Raw genomic sequence first — 15,466 nt, forward strand, 5'->3', positions numbered from 1 at the left:
ATGGAGCGGTTTGGGGGAGAGGACTCCTCCCTCGAGGTGGGCGTTTTGGGGGCACGGGTGGGTCCCTGGGCGGCCACAATGAAGCCTTGCAGAGCCAGCCTCAGACACATCAGAGGATCCCACAAGGCCAAGGCGGGCTCTCCTGGACTGACTGTCCTTTGAACTTCAGCCAGGAGGCTCCCTTGCTGCAGCCCACTTCCAAAGAAAGAGGATCGTGTGTGCGTGTGTGTGTTGTGTTCACTGAGCTGGCCCCCACCTGCAAAGCCAGCACTGCCTTCCCTGTTTTGCACCCTTGGCCCCTTCTAACCATCCAGGCTCCAGACTGACAATAGCAATAGCAGTTAGACTTACATACCGCTTCATAGGGCTTCCAGCCCTCTCTAAGCGGGTTACAGAGTCAGCATATCGCCCCCAACAACAGTCCGGGTCCTCATTTCACCCACCTCGGAAGGATGGAAGGCTGAGTCAACCTTGAGCCGGTGAGATTTGAACTGCCGAACTGCAGATAGCAGTCAGCTGAAGTGGCCTGCAGTACTGCACCCTAACCACTGTGCCACCTTGGCTCTTTCCCAAGCCTCATCCGCCCCACGGACTCTTTCCTTCACCTGCCTGGGGTGGGCTCAGGCCCCGGATAGGCCTCCAAACGCCCGCCAATGCCTGTGCTCAACGCCGGATCCACCCTCTGAGGCCGTGATGGTTAACCTGGTGGCACGGGTGCCAGAGGTGGCAGACAGAGCCCACTCTCTGGGCATGTCCGCCATCGCCAGCTGCTCTTCTGGTTTCTGATGGATACATGCCTTTCTCTGGCCAGCTGATCTTCACAGACACCGAAGCGTTGAAAAACGGACTGAAAACTGCCTGTAAAGTGGTCAAAAACGAGCCATTTTTCGGGCTGTTTTCGGGCTGAAAAATGGCTTGAAAATGGCCTGGAAAACATCTAAAAATGCCCCCAAAACAAGCATGCACGCCCTAGGCAACTGTATTTCCGGCACCCCACCACACACACACACACACACACACACACACACACACACACACATGTCCATGCACATGTGTTCCGGTTTGGGCACTTGGTGCCGAAAAGGTTTGCCATCGCTGCTCTGAGGCTTTGCCTTGGTGCCCGAAAGTTCCCTGCGGCTTCGTCCGTTTGGGAGAAGAAGAGGTTGCAAGAAGGCAGACCCTCCCTGCTCCTTCCAAGACCCAGAAATTGTAGTGAGGGTGGGGTGTGTGTGTCTCCAAAGCAAGTTGCAAGGTGGGCTTCCCCAGGACCCCCCTTTAGGATCCTGGACCCCCCACGGCCTGCGTGATCCTTGAGTGCTATCTCGGGAGGGTTTCCTAGCCCAGAATCCCTACCAGGGAATCCCTTTCCAAGCTGACAAGACGGATGATCTCAGTTTAAGGAAGGGATGATTTAAAATCTTCTGGATCTGGGTGTTTGTAATTTCCTGTGACCATTTTTTTTGTTACAAATGGAGCTCAAAGCAGAATTGCTCCTTCTGGGGATTATGAAGGGAAAGTAACCGAAAGAGATAAAATATTTAATCTTGCACATAATGACAGCAGCGAGAACAGCGCTCGGACAATGCTGGAAAAGGGAAACCTTGGATAATCCCAAAGATTTCTTGATTGCGCAGAGATGGATAAACTCACCTTGGGGTTAAGAAGGGACAAGGGAGACTCAGAATATTACACAGTTTGGAAAAAAACTGGCATCGATGGATAAATAGGAGGAAGATGAAATGTGCAGCTTAGAAACCTAGACGCATCGATACAGGAATGATTAGGAATGTATGAAAATGTATTTGAATAACAAAAAGGTTATGTTAGGACTGTCAAAAAGGATTGTCCCTTACACAAAACTGTTTTTGAAGGTATTTACATTTTAAAGCTTTTCATTTTCAATAAAGGTTTAAAAATAAAAAATAAAAATATCTTCTGGATCAGCAGATGCAGATCTTACCAAAGGCGCCTGCACCCTTCGGGCTGCTTTATTTGGTACCCCAGCAGCTGCTGTGAAAATATCCTCCCACCCCCCTCTTTCCCCCCCCCCCCCAAATCTCCTCCCCTCTCATCATCCTGGCTGCGGAGCCAAAGAGCCTTGGTTTCTCCGGTCAAAGCCAAGGCCGGAGATAACTCAAGAGCAGAGAGTCAAGATTAAACCCCCGTAGACCCAACAGTTCGTCTCCCGGCTTCGTCCACAGAGCGGAGGGAGCCCCAGAAGGAGACACAGTGTCCTCCTGCAAGATTAAAAACCCTCGAAGTGGCCCTGGGGTGGGCAGAGCAAGACGTTGAATCTCTAGCCTCCTCCTAATCTCGGCATCTGCTTTCAAAACATGTTTCTAGTCCTCGTAGGAGAGCCAGCTTCATCTGGGGGGGGGGGGGAGGAGGGAGAGCCTGGCAGCACTGGCAAATTTTACTTAAAAAGTCTTCATGAGCCGATGCCTTTTAATAAAATTTATGAGTCGGAGAAGGTTGGGAGAAGTTTTACACCCAAATATATTTTGTTCTTTATAGTGTTTCCAACTTCCCTTAAAATATTAACAGAACCCCAGGAGGGTCTCGCGCTGGATAATTGACAGGCAAGTTAATCGACTCAAATTAGCAAACTTTCTCAAACCCCCAAATAAGTTGCCCAGACCTAATCCACATTTCAAAGGATAAGGTTTGCAAACACAGAGTTAATTAAGTTAGGTCTCCCAGAGGAACTGCATGGTCATAAGAATATACATACATACATACATACATACATACATACATACATACATACATATATATATATATATATATATGAGCTAAATAGCTTGAAATAGATCTATACTAATCTCCCTTTATTTATTTATCAGCACAAATACAACAAAATGTAACAAAAAGGCAACAGTAAAAAATATTGGGTTTCTGTCTGGATGGTCTCTTATGACGAGCCGAAGTAGTGACCTTCCTCCCATATTTGGGCATACCGGGGGTTGTAAAATCTACTAGATACCTTTCACCCTGGCTTCACTGATAACGGATAAGACCCTGTGGCCTAATGGCTAAGAAATCTGCCTAGTATGCAATATAGCCCAGGTTCAAATCCCAGTAAGGGTATGTCTAGCTGATGAGAGCTAAATAGCTTGAAATAGATCTATACTAGTCTCCCTTTATTTATTTATCAGCACAAATACAACAACATATATATATATATATATACATATACACACATATATATATATACACACATACATACATACATACATACATACATACATACTCTCTCTCTCTCTCTCACACACACACACAGAAGCCCCTCAAGTGTCACCCAAGAACCCACACCTAGACACTTCAAGCTCCCCCTATGAAAATCAGCTGCTGTACCCCACTTCTCTGCGGCTGCCCCTAAAGGCAAAGAGTTTTGATTTTAGGAATAAACATTTCTTCTTTCCTCACAGCTCTCCGGGTCCCCCTTTTATTCATTCTTGCGCAGCCCCGGCTCCAGTTGGAACCCCAAATTATTCTTCTGACAAGGCGGAGAAGAATACATTGCGACGGGGCGGCCAGGCGACCCCCCCGGGGATGGGGGCTGCAGCCATGACTGACAGGGGCCGGTTGCAAATGCCCCCATGTTGATCCCGTGACAGAGGGGGAATGCTTCGACGGTCGTGAGTGCGAGGACTGCTCGTAGCCACTTGTGACGTCAAACGGAAGTTTGTGAGACCGCCTTCTGCCGATTACCTCCCTAAATCGACCAATTAGATCGCACAGATTGGGCCTCCTCCGAATCCCATCTGCCAGTCAATGTCGACTGGCGACCACACGGAGGAGAGCCTTTTCTGTTGCTGCCCCGACCCTGTGGAACGAGCTCCCCATGGAGATCCGTACCCTCACCACTATCCAGACCTTCCGCGCAGCCCTCAAGATCTGGCTCTCCCTGCAGGCCTGGGGATAGGTTCCAATTACCCGCCCGAGTGTTTGATTGCTGAATGAAAGTTGTGTTTTATTATTTTTTCTTTGTGCACATATTGTCTGTTTCTGACCTTGCACCCCCCTCCCCTGTGGTTGTAAGCCGCCCTGAGTCCCCTCAGGGAAAAGGGCGGCATATAAATCCCAATAAACCTAAACCTAAACCTAAAGCAGCCCTTGCCAGCCACGGGGGTGATGCCGCCAGCAGGCTCCTTGGAGCCAAATAATTTCCTTTGGGCGTGCAAAACTCAACCAAGACCGTCCTTGCAGCCAGTTAGCAGTTGGCCATCCCTGGGTGTGGAGCTGCTGAGTCAGCTGGAAGAGAGGGGTGGGGGGGATCCAGAGAGAGAGGGAGGGAGAGAGGAGAAATACATAAAAAAGAAACCAGCCCAAATTACAAGCAGATCCTGGCCAGAGAATTTAGCTAAATTGCCGGTTAGGGCCGTCCTTGAGCGTCTCCATAGGGCTGCAGCCGGGATGGTCTCTCTCTGCCGGGGCTAAATTAGAGAGTGGAAGAGGACTACAGTGACCCTGGGGCTCACCAAGCCACAGGCAGCATCGTTTTAGCCTGGGAGGTTCCCCCGTGTGGGGCGGCAAGCTCTCCAGCCGGCCGCTCTGCCAACCCACCTCCGCATGCTACGAAGCCGCTGCAAAGCCATGGATTTTGGAGAGAGACAAGCCCTTAGTTCAGTGTTCCTCAACCGTGGTAACTTTAAGCTCGCTGGACTTCAACTCCCAGAATTCCCCAGCCGACTTTAAGCTCCCTGGACTTCAACTCCCAGAATTCCCCAGCCGACTTTAAGCTCCCTGGACTTCAACTCACAACTTAAGCTCCCTGGACTTCAACTCCCAGAATTCCCCAGCCAGCATGCTTCCTCCGGGGAAGTGACTGAATGCTGGTGGGATGATAATTCCTAATGTTGCCAGGTTTGGGGTGCTGTATTCTTTAACCCTGCTGGCATTTCCAGGCCTGGCACCGGTCCTTTTCTCACAGGGGGGCAGGGTGGTCTCCTGCTGCACCCCTGGGGGATCTTTGCATCCTGGTCCATGGAGGGGGCGAGGAGGTTTATGACTGCCACTCATCAAGGCCTGCCAGCCTGCCAAGTTCCCCTCCGCCTGTGCCCTCCATCTGATTCCCACAATCGGAGCTTCTCTCCCTTAAGCTGCCTTCAGAAGCTGCGTCAGCTGAACGGCCACCTCGTTTTTTGGGAGGAAAAAAGCCAGGAAAACTGAAATATATATTTTGCAAACATTTTCCCAGCCTTCTTGGCTTCATTTGATTTTCCCTTCTGCCAGGAAAGAGTCCGTGTCTTGGAATTCTTTATGCGCTCCAGCGAGGGCTCCCCGGGAGGTGATCCTGATAAGGCATTTTAGAGCGGGGAGGGGGGGAGAAATCATTTTTGAAACTTAACCCTTCCTTGCCCTCTTTCTCCCAACCTCCTCCCCCTCCTCCCTGCGTTCTCCCGGGGTCCTTAAGAAACTCAGCGCAAAGGAAGGTTTCAAGTTTCATTTGCAGGCTTGACTGGAATAAAAGTATGGTTCTCTGGAAGAGCCTTAATCAGAAACCTCTGTCTCTGTGTGTGTGTGCGTGTGTGTGTAACACAACCGCCCATTACGGACTCTGGAAGAGGCAGAGAAGAGGAGGGATTTGCTGCATAATTTGAGATTCCTCCATTGTATGGACTAGAAATGCATCACCCTCATTTCATTTGCTGGCATCTAATTGAATGGAATTATCCAATTTGCCCAGGGATTGTGGAATAAGCCACAACAGGCCCCATTCACAACCATGTTTCTGCGACAGGCTAAACCAGAACCAAACCACACTCTAAGCTTAGCACGATGCCAAAAATCTGCCTTCTCCAGCAATCTTTCCTCAGTGAGACAGAAGAGGAAAACAAACTGGCTCTTTGAGAAGAAACTTGGTACGTGCTCAGATGCACCCTTGTTTCTCCTGGGGCAAATAATTTGGAAGAACGTGCTATGGACTTAGAACGTGGCTGCTTTGAGCCTTATCTTTTTTGCATCTACAAGTTTTCACCATCCTTTCCATTTCCATTCGAATGCCGGTTAGGGAGCCGTGCCTAACCACAGCCACAAACCGAGAGACAGAAATAGAAGTTTCCAAGTTAGAACAAACCAGCATTTTTTTTCCCCCCCCAGATGGCTTGTCCAAAACTATCGCGGGTATGAAAAGGAAGGAAGGAAGGAAAAGGAAGGAAAGAAAGAGAGAGAGAGAGAGAGAAAGAGAAAGAGAAAGAAAGAAAGAAAGAAAGAAAGAAAGAAAGAGAAATTTCCAATGTCTTTGGGAAGATGTGCAGGACATGAATCTCTCCCCCCCCCCTCCCGTTGTGCCTTGCACGGTCCCTCCCAGTGAGGGGGGGGGGCTCTGCCTCCAGAAGAGAAGAGGAGGGAAGGGACGGAGAGGGGAGCTCTTTGGGGCTGTCCTGCCCTTCCCCTCTTCCTACCCTCCCATTCCCACATGAAACCAGATTTAATGCAAACAAGCTGTCCTGGCTCAGAGCTGCCCAGGACGTTGCGGAGAGCAGAGCAGAGCGGAGCGGAGCCCATCCAGGCGCCCCGAACTCGGAAAGAAACTTCCCGTGAGGAACCAGCTGCCTTCCCACCTCCTCTTCCCCGGGTGAGTCCCTGCCAGGCGCTTCTCCTGCCCAGTTGGGCTCTCTCTGCCATTCTCCCTGGCACTGGGGAATCGTGGTGGGATCCTGTCACCCCTCCCGCCCTGCCAGGCACCCCGGGGCACTTTTAAAGACCACTGCAAGGGGGCCAAGAGCTGGCCTCCGCCCCTGATTTAATTCCAAGGATGAGGAAAGAGCCAGCAGGGCCTGTGAGTGCCAGTCAGAGAACCCCCCCCCCTCCCCTGCCGCTGCATCTGGAGGGTTGCCACTGTGAAGAGGCGAGAAGGGTGGGCAGTTGGGGGGATGTCCGGTAGACTTCAGAGGCCAACGGAGGCTCCCTGCTGACCGACTGCCTCTAATCAAAGTTTGGCACAGCCGCAAATGTTGGCTTTGATGCCCACAGCCCTTTTGCCGCCGTCTCTTGCCATCGTGTGCCCAGCCCTTCAGAGCTGCGAGACGGGCACCCACCTGCCTCTCCAAAGCTGCAAAGGTCGGGTCAGGGTAGGCAGGCTTTTGAGGGGAGGTCTGGGGATCCAAGCCCCAACACTCCCACTCACCTTGACCAGGTCTCTTCTCTCTCCATCCCTTCCCCGAACGGATAGGTTTCCACGCTGGGATTTCCTTTCTCCTGCACATGGGCAAAGGGCTTCTGCTTGGCTCGCAAGCGGGCCCTGTGGTGCCTCCCCTTCTGCAGGGGGAGCCTGGGGGCTGGAATGAGAGAAGAGCCCCCCCCTCCACCTGAGAACCATCCCCTATCGATAGCCTTTATGGCTGCATCCTTCCTCTGACTTCGCGGACTTTACAATATTAACAAGAAGTAAATTTAAAGGGATTTGCCTGTCTTTTCGAATCAGACATTTATAAATTCTTCTATCATCTCCATCTCTTTCTCTCTTTCTATTTCTTTATCTTTTCTCTTTCTCTCTCTCTCTCTCTCTTTCTATTTCTTTCTCTCTCTCTCTCTCTTTCTTTCTCTCTCTTTCTCTCTTTCTATTTCTTTATCTTTTCTCTTTCTCTCTCTCTCTCTATTTCTTTCTCTCTCTCTCTTTCTCTCTATTTCTTTCTCTCTCTCTTTCTCTCTATTTCTTTCTCTCTCTCTTTCTATTTCTTTCTCTCTCTTTCTATTTCTTTCTCTCTCTTTCTATTTCTTTCTTTCCTTCATTCTCTCTCTTCCTCTCTCTTATTTTTCTTTCTTCTCTGCTCTCTTTCTTTTTTCGTCCTTCTATTCTTCTCTCTCTTCTATTTCTTCCGCCTTCTCTCTTCCTATTTCTTTATCTTTTCTCTTCTTCTCTCTCTCTCTCATCTCTAGTTTCTGTTCCCTTCTCTCTCTATTCCTTCCCTCTCTCTCTCGCTTCTCCTCCTATTATTCTTTCTTCTCTCTCTCTCTTCTATTTGCTTTCTCCTCGCTCCTTCTTCTTCTTTCTATCTATCTATCTATCTATCTATCTATCTATCTATGCTATCTATCTATCTATCTATCTATCTTATTGTGATTCAAAAGCAGGCTACTGCTAGATCAGCAGGTCAGCGTGCAAATCTTCACCGGCTCAGGGTGTGACCTCAGGCCTTCCATCCTTCCGAGGTGGGTAAAATGAGGACCCAGATTGTTGGGGGCAATATGCTGACTCTCTGTAAACCGCTTAGAGAGGCCTGAAAGGCCTATGAAGCGGTATATAAGTCTACTGCTATTGCTTTTGACTCAGTGAGCCCAAGTACAGGTGGACGTGTTCCTGGGGGCCCCAGGGGGCTGGAAAGTACAGAAGCCCCCACCCCTGAAATAAAGTAGAGTTAAATATCCCCTGTTGTGGTCCGGAGTCTGCAGCTGGCTCTTTTGTGGGGGGGCTGGGGGGGGGGCTGGGATCCCGAGCAGAGTCTGGACCGTTGATTTAATTGCCATTTGATAATTTGTTCCTGCCAAGGAGAGTCAGAGAGATCTCAGATTACAGAAAGCTAAAGAGGGTTTAGAGAATATGTTATGCTTTTGGGGAAGGAAAGAAGGAGGGAGGGAGGGAGGCTGACAATGTATTTAGTCTGAGCAAAGCCACAAGGGTTGGAGACATTCCCAGCAACCAGGATTGAAGAAGGGAGGACTGCTTTTTCCCAGATGCTACAGCAGGGGGATAAAAAAAGTTGATTTTTTTTATTGGGGTGCTCTTAAGTTTGATGTTTACATCAAGTTTTAGACAGTGGAGCCTCCATCCTCAGCAGCAGCCTACCTGGGACTACCAGAAATGGGAATGGTGGTGCCTGAGCTGCTCAGAAACATTTGGTTGGCTCCTATTGGAGGAGGAGATCCTTAAACAGGGGAGGGGGAGTGCAAGGCAGACCTTCCCTCCCTTAACCTACAGTTCTTCTACCCTGGGAACGCAGAGGATTCGGGATGCCAGACAGGACTGGAAGCTAGTTTGGGGAGCCAGAGAGGTGCCTCTTCCGATCATCAAAGAGCTCCAGGCCCCCCGAGATGTCCCCCCATCCAAAAAATGTGGATGACCTTTGGGGGGGGGAGAGATAGGAAAGAAAAGGAGGAAGTTGGAAGATGAAGGGTGTTTTATCGCAGCATCACAGAAAATCCAATGAAAGAGGATGGAGATCAGGCAAAATGTGACCCATGGACTGCAGAGAAATCCTCCTTGGTGGCTCCTGGGGGTGGGGTGGGGTGAGGGGGCTGGCAAATCTCCCTGCAGATGCTCTTGGTCTCCTCCGATCCACCACGATCCCCAAAATTGTTTTAGGAGAGCTGAAAAGCCGGAAAGCAACTGCTGGAAAGGGGGAGAAGGGGGACCGATCACATCTGGCAGCTTGCCCAGGACCTTCCAGCTGTTCCAACCCCTCCCACCTCCAGATGTCCAGACCACCCACTCTGGGGGCTGCAGGAAGGCTCCAGGCTGGGCAAAGGGGGCGTGGGTGCATGTATTGCCCTCAGCTGGCCAAGAAAGGATTGGCTTTCAGTTTGGCTGCTTTTTGCAAAACATCTGGAGTTTGGAAAAGGTCTCAACGCCTGGGCAGTCTCCAGGGAAGGGCTAGCCTCTGACCATGTGCAGAAGGGCATCCCTGCGCCTCTCCCTGAGGCTTCTAGGCGGGACTTCTCAAGTCGTTTGAGTTTCCAAATTAAGACCAGGATGTGTGTCCTGAGAGAGAGAGAGAAAGGGAGACAGACAAGGAGAGAAAGAGAGAGAAAAGAAGGGACAAACAGAGAGGAGAGAAAGAAGAAGAAGAAGAAGAAGGGAGGAAGAGAGAGAGATAAAAAAGAAGGGACAGAGGGGAGAGAAAGAAGAAGAAGGGAGGAAGAGAGAAAGAGGGAGAGAAAAGGGAGCGAGGAGAGAAATGAGAGAGAGAAAGAGAGAGAGAGACAGGAAGAGAGAAAGAGAGAGAGAAAAGGGAGAGAGGAGAGAAATGAGAGAGAAAGTGAGAGAGACAGGAAGAGAGAAAGAGAGAAAAGAAGGGAGCAACAGAGAGGAGAGAAAGAAGGGGGAGAGAGAGACAGAGAAAGAGAAAAAGAGAGAGAAAAGGGGGAGAGAGAGAGAAAGAGAGAGAGAGAAAAGAAGGGACAGAGAGGAGAGAAAGAAATTGGAAAGTGGGAGAGAGTGAAAGAGAGAGAGAGAGGAAAGGAGAGAAAGAGAGAGAGAAAAGAAGGGAGCAACAGAGAGAAAGAAGGGGGAGAGAGAAATAGACAGAGAAAGAGAAAAAGAGAGAGTAAAAGGGGAGAGAGAAAGAAGGAGAAGGAATGGAGACATTTCTTCTTGAACTTTCTTTGTTTAGATCTACCGGATAGATTAATGGGGCCTAAAGTAAACCTCACCCAGCAGGGAAGAGCAATGGCGTTCTTGACTGTCTCAGCCCCGGCCAGCCGGCCGTTTCCGTTGAGAAGCTCCATGCTCAGGAATGTCTCCTGCTGCCAGCTGTGCTCCGCTCGGGCCAAACCGAGATCCTTAAACACCACCGTCCCAAGAATGATTGAGGGCAGCTGAGGCTGCAAACCGACTCTGGGCATGGAGCGGATTCCCAAATCCTTTGCAGCCCGGAAGTTCTCCCTCTCTGAAGACAGAGCCTAGCTCTTCTGAATCCGGACAGACCACAATAACTCCATTGCTCCCCCCGCCAATTGAAGAGACACCCCAAATGAACGGACAGATGTGTATGACTGCAGCTGCTTCTGAAGCTGAATCGGAGTTTGGGGCTGCATCTCTGCCCCCCGTGGAAGAATCTTAACCCTGGTCAGACCACCAACCCATGGGATGATCCAGGCTCCCTAGCTCAGTGTTTTTCAACCTTGTCAACTTGAAGATGTCCGGACTTCAACTCCCAGAATTCCCCAGCCAGCGAATGCTGGCTGGGGAATTCTGGGAGTTGAAGTCCGGACATCTTCAAGTTGACAAGGTTGAGAAACACTGTCCTAACCACTGCTGGGGAATTCTGGGAGTTGAAGTCCAGACATCTTCAAGTTGACAAGGTTGAGAAACACTGTCCTAACCACTGCTGGGGAATTCTGGGAGTTGAAGTCCAGACATCTTCAAGTTGCCAAGGTTGAGAAACACTGCCCTAGCTAGCTAGCTGCCTTTCTGGAATTGGGGGGAAGAAAGTCAGGGTCTTAAGCTTGGAAACCTCTCCACGCTCCCCTTTTGCCTTCTAAAGATCAGGGGCTCATTCTGAGACTCCCCTTCCAAGCACCCTAAGCTGGTGTGGCGAGGACTTGCTTTGGCCTGAGGTTTGAAAATTCAGGGTCCGTTTATTGTTCCAATCCCCGCAGATTTTAGATAGGATAAAGGAATATTTTTACGACCATCCCAAACCAGGATTGCAAACAAACAAATGAGCATTAGAAATCAAGGGAAGGCAAGATCAACTATTACAGTTGGTGGAGGCTCAAAGATTTTATACAAGAACAATGTAAAAATGGGCATTTGGGGCTGGGGGAGGCAGAAAAGAGACTGAGGGGCGCAAATATTTTGATTTTCCTGCCTGGTTGCAGTTCTTCGGAATGGTTTGTTTTAGCAGTAGCCATAGCAGTTCGACTTATATACCGCTTCATAGGGCTTTCGGCCCTCTCTAAGCGGTTTACAGAGTCAGCATATCGCCCCCAACAATCCGATAGATAGATAAATAGATAGATAGATAGACAGACAGACAGACAGACAGACAGACATATAGAGATAGATAGATAGATAGACAGACAGACAGACAGACAGACAGACAGATAGATAGCAATAGCAGTTAGACTTATATTCCGCTTCATAGGGCTTTCAGCCCTCTCTAAGCGGTTTACAGAGTCAGCATATCGCCCCCAACAATCCATAGATAGATAGATAGATAGATAGATAGATAGACAGACAGACAGACAGACATATAGAGATAGATAGATAGATAGACAGACAGACAGACAGACAGACAGACAGACAGATAGATAGCAATAGCAGTTAGACTTATATTCCGCTTCATAGGGCTTTCAGCCCTCTCTAAGCGGTTTACAGAGTCAGCATATCGCCCCCAACAATCCATAGATAGATAGATAGACAGACAGACAGACAGACAGACAGACAGACAGACAGAGATATAGAGATAGATAGATAGATAGATAGATAGATAGATAGATAGATAGATAGATAGATAGATAGATAGATAGATGATAGATAGCAATAGCAATAGCAGTTAGACTTATATACCGCTTCATAGGGCTTTCAGCCCTCTCTAAGCGGTTTACAGAGTCAGCATATCGCCCCCACAGTCTGGGTCCTCATTTCACCCACCTCGGAAGGATGGAAGGTTGAGTCAACCTTGAGCCGGTGAGATTAGAACCGCCGAACTGCAGATAGCAGTCAGCTCTAAACTTATTTTCTCTCTGGAAAGGAGAAATCCTTCCAGAAAAAAGGTTTCTTTGATTCAAAGCCCTCCGAAGAATAACAGGTCTGTCCCTTGTGCTTTTCCCCCCACTCAGAAACTTGTGTGTCCCTTGGAACCTTCCCATGGCGGCCATGCGTGACATCTGCCTGCTTCTTCTCTTGATGCTGCCCTTCTGCGCCTCAAGATCAGTTCAGAACCTGGCCCTGGAAGAGAGCGAGGGGAGCGGAGACAGCGAGGGGGCTCCCCCCGACCCCACTACTGCCAGGGCGGCGCTGAGTGTGAGCCCCACCTCAGGGAGCCTGGTGGTCGATTCGGTCAATGGAACCTTGCATTCGTTCAACCTCCTGGACGGCATCGTGAACTTCTTCCAGACCTACATGCTCCTGATCGTGGTGGTGGGCTCCCTTCTCCTCATCTTCCTCTCCATCGTGTGTGCGGCTGTCATCACCCAGCAGAAGCACAAGGCCTCCGCCTACTACCCCTCCTCCTTCCCCAAAAAGAAGTACGTGGACCAGAACGACAAGGCAGGGGGGGCCAAGGCCTTCAGCGAAGTCCCTGAGAAGCCCTCCGATGAGAGCCAAGAGGAGCCGGTAGATTCCACCAAACAATTGCAGGCGGACATCTTAGCTGCTGCCCAGAACCTCAAGTCTCCCACCAAGGCCGTCATGGCGAATGGGAAAAGTGGCCCCGTGGAAGACCCGCCAGTTGAAGGGAAAGAGGAAGGGGCCCCAAAAACAGAAGAGGCGGAGGAGGGCAGCTCCAAAGAGGAGGAAGAAGAAGAAGAAGAAGGAAAATCACCAACGGAGGCTGAGATGCCTCCAGAGACATCAGCTCCAAACAGTTTGGTGGATGCGGAGACCAGAGAAGAGGAGGTCCCACCTGGGGTGGAGACCCATCCATCTCCACCTGAGGAGTCCAAGGAAGCCCCACCCACCGAGAAACCTGCCGTTCCTGTCTCAGAAGGCCAGGAGGAGCAGAAGGAAGAGCTCAGTGCTCCACTGACTCTTGACCCCACAGAAGAACCCCAAAACTGAATGGGGTCAGTTCCCATCACTGGCGGGACAGCTTATAATATGAAACCTACAGGGATCTGTTTATCAAACAGAGGGGAAGCAGATCTTTACCTTACCTGTAAAGGAGACACGTTAGCCACCTCCCACCCTCTCAAGAAACACCTGAAAGGTCTACATTGTTGTGATTTTGCTTTAATGGACTTTCTTCAGTTATGACAACTTGCCCAAGTCTTGCGCCCTCCAGGTGTGGAAGACCAAGACTTCCATCATCCCCTGCCAACCTGCCCAGGGAGGTGATGAGAGTCGCTTAACACATCTGGGGGGTGGGTGGGAGGGAAGCTGAGTGACCGCAATGTCATAATGTAGCTACTCAACCAGATATCATTGAGCAGGTAAGGTAGAACTTATTTTAGAAGACCAGTTGAAGACACATTGACCTCAACGTGCTTCCAGGATTCTTCTGGAGGAACCATCCTAGTTTCGTCCTCCAGGACTTTCCCACTTTCAGGGAGAACATATCTGCACATACATAATATTTGAGGTGGGCCCTTTGGGTGAGCATTTAATTCTATTTATATCAATCCTTAATTCTGGACCAAGGTTGTGTGCAGAGATGATTGGTCAACCTTTCTGTCAACTATGAAGTCATCCAGATCTTTATTTCCCCCCCCTCTCCACTGCTGATGAGATGGTCTTTGGGCAAAGGTGAAGTTATTTCATACCTGTCCTTCTTTTAAAGCCAACCTTGGCTCAACTCTGTTTAGTTGTCCCTTATATCAATCATTAGTTCATTTACTTTTGTTAGTATCAGCTCTGAAAGTTGAACCCGGGGCCCGTATATAGTTTCAGAATGGCCAACCTGAATTCAGTTTTTTTAAGTACAATTTCCGCCCAAGCGATGATAATGATGTACAATGGATCCACCATTCAGTCCAATTTTTTTTTTTTTAATCTGGTTTCTGAGAATCCTTAACTCCCAAATTCTACAGCTGCTTGAGGAGATCTGATTATCCAACCAACTTTGCAAGGAATCTGATGACATTTTTGAAAATTATTCCTCTTTAAGGTCAACAAATATTCAGACTTTTGTGTGGAGGGGAAGAAAGACGGTGAGGACTTTCATGAGTGAATGAAGCCCAACAAAGGTGGATTTTTATGTATGTTCAATCTGGAAGTTCTTCACTTGTCAAGATCTTCAGAGGAGAGAGATTCAAACCCATTGAAAATGTTTTCTGGGCTTTTCAAAAGTCTGTTATGGGTGGGGAGGGGGGGGAAGACTTTGGGTCTTTTTAAAAAAAATGTTTTTATACTTTGACGGGGGACATTGGATTTCAGATTCCCAGGTCCTAATCTTTCTGGGTCAACTAGAAAAAAACGTTTCAGCAAGCCTTAGAGCTGAAGAAGCAAGTGAGATTAACGTGGTTTGGGACAAGCCTTGAAGAAGCTGGGTGCCAGGGAGAACACATTTGCAACAACCAAAACACACACACACACACACACACCACCCTTCTTAATTTTTCCCAGCCTCTTTGCAAAGGTTCTGCTGATATTTATGACTTTCCCTCCCACTGGGGATCTCCCAGGCTGACCCTTGTAATCCTAGTAAAAACATCTATAAATTTAGCTGACCAAGAGATTTATTGTAGTTTTGAGGACTTATCAGGGATGGGGTTTTAATAGGCTGACCCTCTCTGGCAGAATCTCTGCAGCCCTACACTTTCAAGGCTTATTTTGGAATGAGGGACTCTAACGAGGCTGTAAAAAAGCCACATTTGCAACCAGCTGAAGTGGGTTAGCATGAAGAGGGTCTGGTGAACCTCTCGGCAACTTTTTCTAAGGGCTCCCTAAACCTTGAAACGCCAGGAAGGACACAGTGTGGATTAAAAACACAAAATAAAACGTCTTCACAGCCCAGATGTTCCAACCCAGCCCATGTGCGGCTAATGTCCAGGTGTGGCAGAAACCAGATGCCCAAACATCTGGAACTGTGTCCCTCAAGCTTTAAGGCAGTGTTTGTCAACCTTGGCAACTTGAAGATGT

General features: G+C 49.1%; 1 protein-coding gene across 1 annotated transcript; it reads left to right on the forward strand.

Moving 5' to 3' along the window:
• The first annotated feature begins 6,403 nt into the window (after positions 1-6,403).
• TMEM119 (transmembrane protein 119) lies at positions 6,404-15,466 on the forward strand. Its single transcript, XM_032228913.1, has 2 exons — positions 6,404-6,580; positions 12,508-15,466. The coding sequence occupies exon 2, from the start codon at positions 12,536-12,538 to the stop codon at positions 13,445-13,447; it is 912 nt and encodes a 303-aa protein (XP_032084804.1). The 5' UTR covers positions 6,404-6,580; positions 12,508-12,535; the 3' UTR covers positions 13,448-15,466.

Source organism: Thamnophis elegans, chromosome 13 (genome assembly GCF_009769535.1).
Source record: "Thamnophis elegans isolate rThaEle1 chromosome 13, rThaEle1.pri, whole genome shotgun sequence".
NCBI lineage: Eukaryota > Metazoa > Chordata > Lepidosauria > Squamata > Colubridae > Thamnophis > Thamnophis elegans.

What these genes read in the sequence shown, in the direction of transcription:
- TMEM119 (XM_032228913.1), top strand. Translation starts at nt 12,536, where the DNA reads ATGGCGGCCATGCGTGACATCTGCCTGCTTCTTCTCTTGATGCTGCCC.